The 11,688-nt window shown below is 56.5% G+C and overlaps 1 protein-coding gene across 2 annotated transcripts in view; it reads left to right on the top strand.

The window, feature by feature from the left end:
• The first annotated feature begins 2,468 nt into the window (after window positions 1-2,468).
• Window positions 2,469-11,688, top strand: part of CAMKK1 (calcium/calmodulin dependent protein kinase kinase 1) — a 28,729-nt gene continuing 19,509 nt past the window's right edge. The window contains exons 1-3 of one of the 2 annotated variants that reach the window (XM_055403885.2): window positions 2,469-2,596; window positions 10,309-10,710; window positions 11,596-11,643. In XM_055403885.2, the coding sequence (XP_055259860.1) occupies window positions 10,351-10,710; window positions 11,596-11,643 (408 nt within the window). In that variant the 5' untranslated portion in view covers window positions 2,469-2,596; window positions 10,309-10,350. Of the gene's footprint in view, window positions 2,597-10,093; window positions 10,208-10,308; window positions 10,711-11,595; window positions 11,644-11,688 lie in introns of those variants that run through there. The other variant, XM_055403876.2, reaches the window with a different exon arrangement.

The following is an 11,688-nucleotide window of genomic DNA, read 5'->3' as shown; positions in this document are numbered from 1 at the left end:
AAAGAGTCACATCTGGGAGGTCTTCGTGGAGCAGAGCTGGAGCAGAACTGTTGCCCCCAAACTAGGTTCACCTTGTAGTGGGTATCCAGCGAAAAGACACAACCAAGCCAAAGGGTGGGAGAAGGAAGGATTTATTACCTGTAGCAAGTAAGGAGAACACTGGGGATTTTTCTCTGTAACAGTGTCTCTTGGAACAGCAAAACTGGGGAAGTTTCAAGCTTAGGGCACATGCTTATTATTCATGAAGAGGCTTGGGGAGTTTACACATCATAGAACTGGGGCAAATGTTGACAGGAGGGTCGGAAAAGCTCAACATCACCCCTTAGGTTCCGGTTGATCTAGTGGTTGAAGGGTGTTTCAATTCTGCAAAACAGCTCAAAAAAGTGCTTCAGGCTAATCTTTACCATTGAAACGGAACTGGGGGTCTTTACAACTGGTGTATCATCTTTGCTGCTGCTACTTCTTTGCCTGACAACAGTTGTTTGATCCTGCATTCTTTTGTTCCTTTACAATCATTAATTGCTGGAACCTGTTCAAAGACAAGCATTGTGGCCAGGCTTGGATCACAAAAACGGCTTAGGGCACAAATGACTTCTCTTATGCCAAAATGCTACATTTGGTTCTTTTTCTCTAGGACTCCTTCCTTTATCTGCTTACAATACCAACTCAGGACTGTTTACTCTGAGGCTCTTATGTGGAATTTCTGTTATGTAAGTCAGAACTGATTCTGCCTACTACAGAGATTTTTGGGCTTCCCTGGTGGCTCAAATGGTAAAGAATCTGCCTGCAGTGCAGGAGACCTGGGTTCAGTCTCTGGGTTGGGAAGATCCCCTGGAGAAGGAAATGGCAACCCACTCCAGTATTCTTGCCTGGAGAATTCCATGGACAGAGAAACCTGGTGGGCTACAGTCCATGGGGTGGCAAGGAGTCGGACATGACTGAGCATCTAACACTATATTACTACAGAGATTTTTTTTCCCCCTAAAACTGTCTGTCCTCAGCCCCTGTGTATTTGCTCTGAGTTATCTCACCCTTTCCCATGGCTCTACTATGGGTCCTTCCTGACAACTCCTCAAAACGTCTCACTGGCCCAGCTCTCTTCCCTGAACTCCAAACCCACACATCCGATTGCCATTATTCACTCAACAAACATCTTTCATGCAATGTGTCAAGCTGTGTGCTGGATGAATCAGGCACAGTCCTGCCCTCAAGGAGCTCACAGTTCAGAGAGGGGAACAGGTAAGTAAACAGATGCCTTAAACTTCCAAGGAAGTCCCTAAGGCGGGTTGCTAATCCATGTTGTGCAGTGAGGTCATAGGGAAGGGTTTCTGGTAGAAGGAGCATTGAATCAAGCCCTGATTAGATCTATTCCCAGGGTACTGCTGAGCCATGGGAGATTCCTAAGCAGGAGCTGACCAGCTGGACTTGTGTTTCTGAAATATTGCTCTGGACACCAGGTGGAGAAAAGCCAAGTGGGGGAGGGTGGTGGGTGAGGGCGATGAGGTTGCTTGGGGCTGGGAGTCCTAAGAGGAGGCGGCTGTAGCAATTCAGGTGCAAGAAGACAGTGATCTGAGATAAGGGAGGGACAGAGAAGTAGAAACAAGTGGCTGCATTCCAGGAATATTTAAGAAGTAAATCGGGCAGGGCTTGGGGATCTACTGGTTGGAACAGGAAAGGGGTCGGCTATCAAGACTCCCAGGTTTCTGGCTCCAGATTGAGACAGGGACGCAAGAGGCTAGGTTTGCAGGCGTGATATGGGGCTCTGTCTCGGACAAGTGGTGGAGTGAGGTGCCAGAGGGTATACAAGTGCAGAACGTAATTGAACCAATAATTGATGAACTCGCCAGGGAAGAGATGGGCTACCTCGAAGGTCAAGACTTCCTGCCCCAGCTAGGCTATTCCTGTTGCCTGCTCAACTTGCCCTTCCCCAAGTGAGAACCCGACTCTGACCCCAGCATTCTGTTAGAACCGATTCCCGTTTCCCCTACACCCCACGCAACAGAAGGCTAAACTCCTGACTCTACCATTCAAGGCCTTGCTCCCTGGCACTAGGCCTGGGCCCCATCCAGTGGCTGATCTCTCTTCGCCCCTCCCCTAATACACACTGCGCCTCATCCCCGCCCCCGGGGGCGGGGGGTGCACTCTTGCCCCTGCCAGGCCGAGATGGCTGGGGGACAAAGGGTAGGGAAGCACCCGTACCCTCCAGGCCCCGCTAAGGGGCGCAGGCCGCGGCCTGGAAGGATTTCGGGGGACCCCAGGTAGCCTGGAGCCAGGCGATGGGGGCGTGACGAGGCCGGTCCCACCGCAGGGGAAGGTGCCCCTCTGGAGCCACCGCCCGCCGCGGCTCCTCCCCTCCGGGAGCCGGGCGAGAATCCTGGGCTCTGATTGGGCGGCGCCAGAGGGGGCCGCGCGGTTCCACCAATGAGCGCGCGCCGGGCGCGGCAGCTGGCGGAGGAGAGAGCGCAGCCTGGAGTCGCGGCGCCGCGGGTCTGAGCTCGGTGATCTCGGCCCTGGGAAGGCGGGCGGGGCGGGGTGCGCGCCGCGGGAGCGAGCCTGGCAGCCTGCAGGGCCGCGGAGACTGTCGTTGGGAGCTGAGGTAGGGGTCGGCTTGGGGGTGGGGTGTCAAGGGCGGGGGAGCGGGAGGGAACGAACGCCTGATCGTCTGCCCGGAGCCTGTAGGGGAGAGGGATGGTCTGGGAGGTTGAGAAGACAGCCCAGACCTAGTCCATGCGGGGATCCTCCCCCTTCGGTCTGCGGGGCCCACTTTTCGGGGTGCCTCCCGGAGCCTGCATCTGTCTGCGCCGGCACCCGGGACCCGGCAGCGCATCTCCGAGGGCGCCCCGCCGTCTGCGTCCCTTTCCTAGCTCTGATCTGCGGGACCGCGTCCATAGCCAGCGCACTACCCCCTCCCCTGCTTTTGGTGGGAGGCCGTGCCTATGCGGAGTGGGCCCAGACCGGGGCACCCACGTGTGGATCTGCGCGGAGCGCTCCGCCCACACGGCCCTCCCCCGAGTCTTCCTGCAGGAGCTGGGGCTGGAGGATGAATGGGACAGATGCAACGCTCTCGTGGCTTCGGCTGTGCTGCGCAGTCCTCCTGGCTGGGGCGGGGGCGGAGGGGGGCGGCCGAGGTGGAGGCTGCGGTGGCTGCGGCCTGACAGGCGCAGAACTGGTAGCTCGGAGGGTGCACACGTGCTCGGGGACCTGTGTGTGGTGTTTGGAGGCGGGTGTGCGTGTGTCACGTGGGCATAGGAGTGTGCCTGTGTGTGTGAGGGGGGTGCATTTACTGGATGGAGTGGTGTGTGAGGGCGGGTCACGCGGACATGGGCGTGCGCCTGCTCGGGGAGTGGTGTGTGTGTGTGTCTTCGGGGTACAGGAGTGTGTAGAGAAGGTTATGTCCCAGGTCACAGGACTATGTCTCGGTGGGCACATATGGGGTTTATATCCGCCACGGGGGCGGGGAGTCTGCAGAAGCAAACAGCTTGTGTCCTTGAGGATGCACTGGTCGCCCCCACATCCCTCACTCTTCCCTCTAGAGCATACAGATGGAGTACCCACCGAGGGCCAGACTGTATCCTAGGCCCACAGACTCTGGGGGACCCCTGCCTCTTCCTTGGCCTCTTACCCCTAGTCCCCACAGAGGGCAGAGGGATCTTTTTTTAAAAATCGCATCCAAGGCAGTCACTCTCCTACACAGACCCTTCCTCTGGGTTTCAAGATTTCCCGGTCTCTGTCCAAAAAGACCCCCAAGGCCAAGCCCTGAGTCCCAGCCAGGAAGCAGCTCTCTGTCATGCACAGTGTGACCTTCCATTGCCTCCTCTGAAACTCTTACTCAGCGATTAGGAGCTTAAATGCCACCTCCTCCAGGAAGCCATCCCGGAGACCAGGCACAGTGAATGAATGCACCTTCTCATCAAGGTGGAGCTCTGCTTGCCCTCAGGCTCCTCTCACACGTGGACACCACGCTCCAGGGACATCAGCCCCCTTGCTGTTCCTCAGACAGCATGGCCAGTGTCTTATCTGGCCGCGTTGGGTCTTAATTGTGACACATGGAATCTTTGTCTGAGTCACGTGGGATCTTTCGTTGCAGGATCTTCGGCTCCTGGACTCTCAACGTGGTCTTAGTAGCTCAGTGGCATGTGGGGTCTTGGTTCCCTGACCAGGGGTGGAACCCATGTCCCCTGCATTGCGAGGTGGATTCTTAACTACCGGACCGCCAGGGAAGTCCCTGAGCCTCGCTCTTGATTCCCCTCAGACCATTGTAATTTTTTTCTCCACAGCGTGTACCGCTTGACATGCCGTCTGTTAATCCCCAGCTTGTTTGTTGTTTCTTGTCCCACTAGAAATTAAACTTCACTGAAGCAGGGACTTTACCTTTTTGGTTTGCTGCTTTATCTCCTGGCACCTAGCACCGTGCCTGGGCACATACAGCAAGTGCTCAATTGAGGTTTTTGTCCCGTGAACGAATGGCTCTGGGTTCCCTGGCTGCTTCCCAGCCTCTGAGCCCCAGTTTTCTCGCTGCTCAGAGCGAGGTCTCCTGCTCTTCTGTCCTTCAGAGTCCAAGATCCTGGAAGGCCAGGTCTGGAAGAACTGAGACCAAATTAAATTGCATGTTAGCAATATTCCCTCTAGGAAGTGGTATGGAGGATGGGGTGGGGTGGGATTGACGTGTGAGCCTGGGGGTGGGTGGCAGGTACGGAGGAAACAGTGGGGAAGGAAAGTGGAGGGCTGGATCTGGACTTTTTAAGGAGTTAGGTTTGGTGACCTCACCCAGCTGTGGGGAGATCAGGGAGGAGATGTCTGAATTGTCCTCCAGCAGCCAAGGAGAGGGAGGTGTGTTCCTGGCAGAAGGCACAGCCTGTCCGAAGGGCTGGCAGCACAAGAGAGTCTGCAGTTTGGGACTTGTGGCCAGAATGGAGAGTAAGTGGGGTAAGGTTCGGGGGTTAAGGATGGGCAAAAGGGAAATGATGGGTGATAAGGAGGGCTGCCGGGCTCCTGGCCTGGGAGAACTGGGAGGACGGTGGCACTCATCTCTGTGATGGGGACAGAGGAGGAAGAGCAGACTCGAGGAAAATGCTGAGCTGAATTGGAACTGAGCTGCCGGGGAGCACCGAGGGGAGGAGGCAGCTGGCTGGAAGGAGTTGGGCTGGAGGCGTGGACCTGGTATGGGGGATGAGGAGGAGCAGAGAGAGGAGGGAGGCCCTGGAGGACATCAACAGGAGGCGCTGAGAATGTGCTGAGGGCTGCTGGGCTGAATTAGGCGCAGAGCCCACCTCAGTGACTGGGGCCTCCCTGGGGATGGTGGGAGGGGGCATTGTCACAGCAGGCATCCTCCAGCATGACTTGGCACCAGACGCCTGGGCCTCCCCCAAGGGGACTGAGTCATCCAAGGCGGAGGCGGGAGCCATGGAGGCCACCCGTTGCCAAGGCCATCCAGACACTTGTCAGGAGCATAAACACAGCTCCTGTGAGGCAGCCTAGGGATACCAAGGCCACCTTCTATGTCTGGTCCCAGGGGACCAGATCACCTCCTTATAGCTTTCCCTTCTGGCCTGTCCCCTGGCAACCAGGGCCATGTCTTGTCTTGCCTAGATGGCAGCTGGGCCCCTGATCAACCTGGCCCTGAGATTCCCAGCGGCCTTCCAGAATTCAGGGCAAGGTCTGAAGACATTCATCCCAGGCGGGGCTGCTTGAACCAGTGTGGATGAGAGCAAGATATGCCTGCTGTGTCCGCTTCTGGGTCTCCTCTGAGGGACCCAGGTGATGAGGTTCATCTTGAAGAGGAGACCTGGTCCTGTGGGGTCTGGAGCCAGGATCTGCATCCCCTGTGTGCTGCGGGCTAAGTCCCTTCAGTCGTGTCCGACTCTTTGCAACCCCGTGGACTGTAGCCCGCCAGGGTCCTCTGTCCATGGCATTTTCCAGGGAAGAATACTGGAGTGCATTGCCATTTCCTCCTCCAGGGGATCTTCCTGACCCAGGGATTGAACCCAAGTCTCATGTCTCCTGCATTGGCAGGCGGGAGGGCCTCCTGGGAAGCCCCTGCATCCTTTAGGAGCAGCCAGATACCTGGGAATGAGGTGGGGATAAGGGACATAGCCTGGAAGGAGAAGTCTGAGCTGGGTAATGTGCCAGGTCATCCTGGAGCCAGGGGTAGATATGGGGCTATACTTTGTAGGCTTTTTTGTTTTTGTTTTTTTAAGAGTTAACTTCTTTTTCCTTTTTTGTCCGCACTGGGTCATTGTTGCTGCATGTGAGCTTTCTCTAGTTGCAGCAAGCAGGGGCTACTCCCTAGTTGCGTCCATGGCCTTCTCTTGTTGCAGAGCACAGGCGCGGGCTTCAGTAGTTGTGGTACACAGGCTTAGTTCCCTTGAAGCATGTGGCATCTTCCCGAATCAGGGATCGAACCTGTGTCCCCTGCATTGGCAGGTGGATTCCCAACCACTGGACCATCGGGGAAGTCCTTGAGGCTGTACTTTGTATGCACAACAAGGCTTTCTCTCTCGGTGGCTGTGACAGATGTATCCTAGCCCCATATCGCTCAGGCACAATCTGCTTCAACATCCATAGTCTCATCCACTTCCTCCCATAGCCCTGGGAGGTGGCAGAATGGGGGCTATCTGTCCTATTCAGATGTGAGCATACTGAGGCTCCAAAAGTTCAATGATGTGTCCAGGGCAACATAGCCCCAGTCTGGGAGGACAGCTGGGGATCACGCTTCTCAATGAGGAAGGGCCTGAACCTGGCCATTCTCAGTTGCAGGACCAGTCTGGTCCCTAGGAGGCTCCCCATGCCTGTAGAAGTCCTTGCTCTGCCCTGCACCTGGCTGCCAGCCTGTCTGTCCTTCTTTTTGCCAATGTGGCTCCTCGCTAGCCGCCGAGTCAGTTTCTATGCAGTGTCTACGGAGGCTTCAGCTTGGGGAGGGCCTTGAGAAATGCCCTGGGTGAGCTTCCAGAGAGGGGTGGGTCCTGCCCAAGACATACAGCCCAGCCCAGCAGGCATCCCTGGGTTGGTGGACAGGTGACTTCGTGGGAATGTGGGAAGTTTCAATTTGACTTTCTGAGATCAGGTTCCCATGGCGCCCAGCGGGTGCAGGGCCCACCCCACCCCCCCATCCTGGGGCACGGGTACACAAAGACCTCAAGACACAATGCACATGAACATGCTTAGCCACCGCATGTAGACCACAGCCATAGATTTTTGTTTCTGGGCAGATGGGCTCCTGTGTGCGGAACCCCCTCCACCCCCCCACAGCCCCCCGACACACACACACTGTCACCCTGAGCTGACAGCCCCACTTGCCCATATTCTCTCAGTTGACACACACCCTCACACACAAAGGGCGCCAGGCCCTGTCGCCTGGACACAGGCAGGAACCTGGGGCCTCCCCAGGGCGCCTCCCGCATGGCCGTGCTTAGTCGCCTGAATCTGATCCAGGCGGGAGGGAGCGTGGAGGGCCTGACGTCAGCTCTCACAGCTGCCTCTGCCGCCCGCGCCTCCATCTGGGCCACCGCGTGTCCCAGGCAATCACAACAACAGCAACACAACAACTCAGTTTTACGGGGCTCCATTAGGGGCAGGCCCGGTTCTGAGCCCGGTAAGGGCGTTCCTTCCTTTACTCCTCCCAGCCACCTGGGCAGTGATACTGCTGCTGACCCCATTCTGCAGATGGGGAAAACCCAGGCACAGAGGTCAGTCACGACCTCACGGTACTGGAGAGGTCAGTACCGTGGATGGGCACACCGCCAGGAAGGGGCGTTGGCCTGGCAGCCTGGCTTCAGAGCCTGGGTCCTAAACCAGGAAACAGGGCCCCAAAGTGGAGCAGGAAGGGTCTGCCCTGACCTGAGGTGTGACCCTAGACCCACCCCTGTCCCTTGCTGGGCCATACTTTCCTCATCTGAGAAAAAAAGGGGGGATTGAAGGAAGATGGCCTGTGGCCAGGGTGACAGCCTCCGGAAAATCATATGCAAATTTGATGGGCTAGGCAGCCTGTGATGGTTCTCAGTCCCCTGGGTTCCTGCTGGGGACCAGAAGACAAGAGTTCCAGACACTGCCATCCGTTCCCTGCTGTGGGCTGGGGCATTAAGCTCCTTGGGGTTCCCTGTTTCCTCTCTGCTTTCCCATCTGTGTAATGGGGCCAGGACTGTAATGATCACTATGGCAAATATTTATTGAACTCCTACTATCCCTCAGGTACCGCTGCAGAGGCTAGTGGTCTTATAGAGACAAGGCAGACAAGAACCCTAATCTGTGGAGTTTATGTGGAAGAAAAAGAACCTACAGAGTGAGGGGGAAGGGTGGCAGGGTGGGCCACCGACAGGCTGGGCCAGGCTTGGAGGGTTCCTTTTAGCCCTGGCTTCTTCCTTCTTGCAACCATCTGGTTCCCAAAGCCTTTGTGATGCTCTAATCCCATTCCATCTCCTCCAGGGAGGCCTCCATGATGCTCACATTCCCCTCACTCCTTCAGGTCCAATGTTCATATCTTTTCCTGTTGCCAGTCTAGATTCCCTTCCCCCTTCCTTTCTGCATGCCAACATCAGCTCCACCAGGCTACCACTCATTCAGTATTATGGGTATCAGACACAGGGGGTCTGGACCATGCCCTTACCCACAATCCATTTCTAAGTCTTGTTGTGGGCTTGGGAATCTGGGAAGGTCCTGCATCTGTAATACAGATAGGAAGACTGAGGCTCAGAGTTGGGAAGGAGCTGCCCTGGGTAGGTTGGCAGGCAGGACTGGAACCCAGCCCAGGCTCCTCTGTAGCCAGTGGACTCCAGCGAGCCCAGCCTCCTTGACATCTGTCCAACTAAGGTGATGGGGGAATAAGGAGTGAGATAAAGGCCATGTTCTCGAAACTGTTCTGTGGTGACAGTGCAAGTTACCACCAGACAGGAAGGGCAGAGGGTCAGAAGTCCACTTACTTCCTTTTCCGGAGAAGATACTGAATCTGGTCCAGGAAGGGGGAGGGGCACTGGGTGGGGTGGGGCCTGTGCTCAGCCCTGGGCAGAAATGGAGTCCCAACCTGAGTATCCGGGTTCAGCCCGGGGTCAGGGTTCAGCCCAGGGATGTGGTTGAATGTGAGGGCTGGGATTGGACACTGGAGGTTGGTTTGGGGTTCAAGCTGGAGAGGTCTGGGGACTTGCTGGGACCTCAGACTGCAGTAGGACCAGGGTGCAAGGCCAGGCCAGGGGAGCATCTCAACCTGAACAGATGAGGTGAACATTTTGGCCACATGAATAAACTGGAAGGGAAAACCAGGAGAAATAAGTGCAGTGAAGTCTCTCTTCACCGTCATCAGAGTAGCAGCCCCCTCCTCTAATGGAGCCTGTCCTGGGCTGCAGGCTCGGCTGGGGCAGGGAAGGGAGCGATGGGAGACTTGCCCTGTGGCCCTGGAGAGGCCTCCCTGGAGAAGGTGCCAGGGTGGAAGAGGCTGGAGCCCCAGGGAAGTCTTCATGGAAGCAGCGACAGGGATGGAGGGGGGGACTTGAAGCATCAGGAGCTCAGCTCAGCTTCAGGCAGCGCAGCAGCAGCCGCGGCAGCCTTGGAATGCTCTGCTGTCAAGGGGTGGAGCCGTGAGTCACTGGGCTATGTGCTGGATGGGGGCCTGAGCTGACCCTGGGTTCTGTTTCTGCCAGTGCTGCGAGGCCTCCAGTTCTGCCCATGTCTGTATGTTCTGACTCCAGAATATCAAATTCTCCCTGCTTCCCTGTGAAGCCAGCAAGGCTGATGTGCCTGTTTTACAGATGGAAATACTGAGGTCTAGAGGGCAGGTGTGCAGCAGAGCCAGATGAGTTCTTAGAATTCCTTTTTTTTAAAAAGCTATTTATTTTTGGCTGTGCTGGGCCGTTGTTGCTGTGTGGGCTATTGTCTAGTGGCAGTGCACAGGCTTCTTACTGTGGTGGCTTCTCTTGTAGAGCACGGGCTCTAGGGCCCTGGGCTTCAGTAGTTGGGGCACATGGGCTCAGTAGTTGCTGTTCCCGGGCTCTAGAGTGCAGGCTCAACTTCAGTAGTTGTGGCACATGGGCTTAGTTGCTCCACAGCATGTGGGATCCTCCCAGATCAGGGATTGAACCCATGTCTCCTGCATTGCAGGTGGATTCTTTCCCCCTGAGCCACCAGGGAAGCCCCCTGGCATTCCTTTAGTGAGGAGGGAGACCTCAGTTTGGATGCTGGTGACCCAGGAAGAGGGAACAAGCAGGGCAAAGGCATGGAGGTGGGACTCACAATTTGTGGCTACGGTGGGGGTGGGGCCTGGGAATCTGACCTCCTTGTTCGGTAGCCAGGACTGGAGCCTTCTCTGCCCTCTTTTCTCAGGTTCCCCATAAGGCTGCACTGAGGACCTCCTTGACTGCGGCAATGGAGGGGGGCCCGGCGGTCTGCTGCCAGGACCCTCGGGCTGAATTGGTGGAGCGAGTGGCAGCCATTGATGTGACCCACTTGGAGGAGACGGATGGCAGCCCGGAGCCTCCCAGGAACTGTGTGGACCCTCCATCACGGACCAGAGCAGCCTCTGTGATCCCCGGTGGTGCTTCAAGACACCCTGCAGCCCGGCCCAGCCTCTCGACAAGGAAGTTCTCTCTGCAGGAACGGCCAGCGGGGAGCTGCCTGGAGGCCCAGGCTGGGCCTTACGCCACAGGGCCTGCCAGTCACATCTCCCCGCGGGCCTGGCGCAGGCCTACCATTGAGTCCCACCACGTGGCCATCTCGGACGCAGAGGTTGGTGGAGCAGAGCTAGGGGGTGCCCAGGAGCTTCTCAGCAGTCCTCAGTGAAGACCCTTTGCTGTTCCTACCCCTGCCACACAGCTGTCCAGACATTTGTTTCATACCCCCAGAGCCGAGGAACTCACTACCTCTCTGTTCTTCCCACCCAGGGGAGCTCCATCTGAACCAGTTACTGCCTCCTATAAGTCCCACCATTCCCATTCCCAGTCTAAGCCTAGGAAATAGGTCCCTCCCTTATTCCCCAAGAAGTCCGTTTAGAGATTCAAAGATAGACAGTGTGTTCTCCTGTCCCCCAAATCTTCCCCAGCTTGAGCCCCCCGCTTCTAATCCTGCCTCATAGAGTCTGCTGTGACTCAAAAACTGCCAGCCTGCTACCAGCCTCTGGGCTCCCACTGGCTCTGTCTTTGCCTCTTAGATCTAAAGTGAACCTAAGTACCGAGCAATCTGCAGAGTTTAGAGGCTGAGGTTTTTAAGCCTGAGCCAGGTCTCCTGTCCCAAAGCTGTCCTCATCTTTCTTGTCTGTGCAGTCTCCCCATTCAGCAGCTTCTAGAAATACTTGCTCATGCGTTTCTCACATCAGGGTCTCCCAGCCCCCAGTATCCAGGTGGAAATTAGTGTATTTCCCCACCACTTCTCAGGGAGCAAAGCATAGGCAAATTGCACCATTCACATTTTCAAACATTATCCAAGTCTTCTTGTCACTTTCAGTATCATTCCTGGTGTTGGCACTACCTCACTTCCCCATCTAAACTTGGAATGTTGACGAGGCCCGGGACCTGGGGTGAGGGGCCTAGGGCCAGGATTGGGCCCTGGAAGTGCACCTGGAGTGCTGCTTCTGGATCAAGCTTTACCTGATGGCCCCTCTCTTTCCCCCACCAGGACTGCGTACAGCTGAACCAGTACAAGCTGCAGAGTGAGATTGGCAAGGTAGGTCTGGGGGCAGGCCAAGAGCAGGGGGAACTTGTCTTGGGG

Source organism: Moschus berezovskii, chromosome 20, assembly GCF_049115385.1.
Source record: "Moschus berezovskii isolate FMDL1 chromosome 20, NW_MosBer_1.0, whole genome shotgun sequence".
Taxonomy (NCBI): Eukaryota; Metazoa; Chordata; class Mammalia; order Artiodactyla; family Moschidae; genus Moschus; species Moschus berezovskii.
The sequence above is the reverse complement of the archived record's forward strand: the minus strand, read 5'-3'. Positions and strand labels throughout refer to the sequence as shown.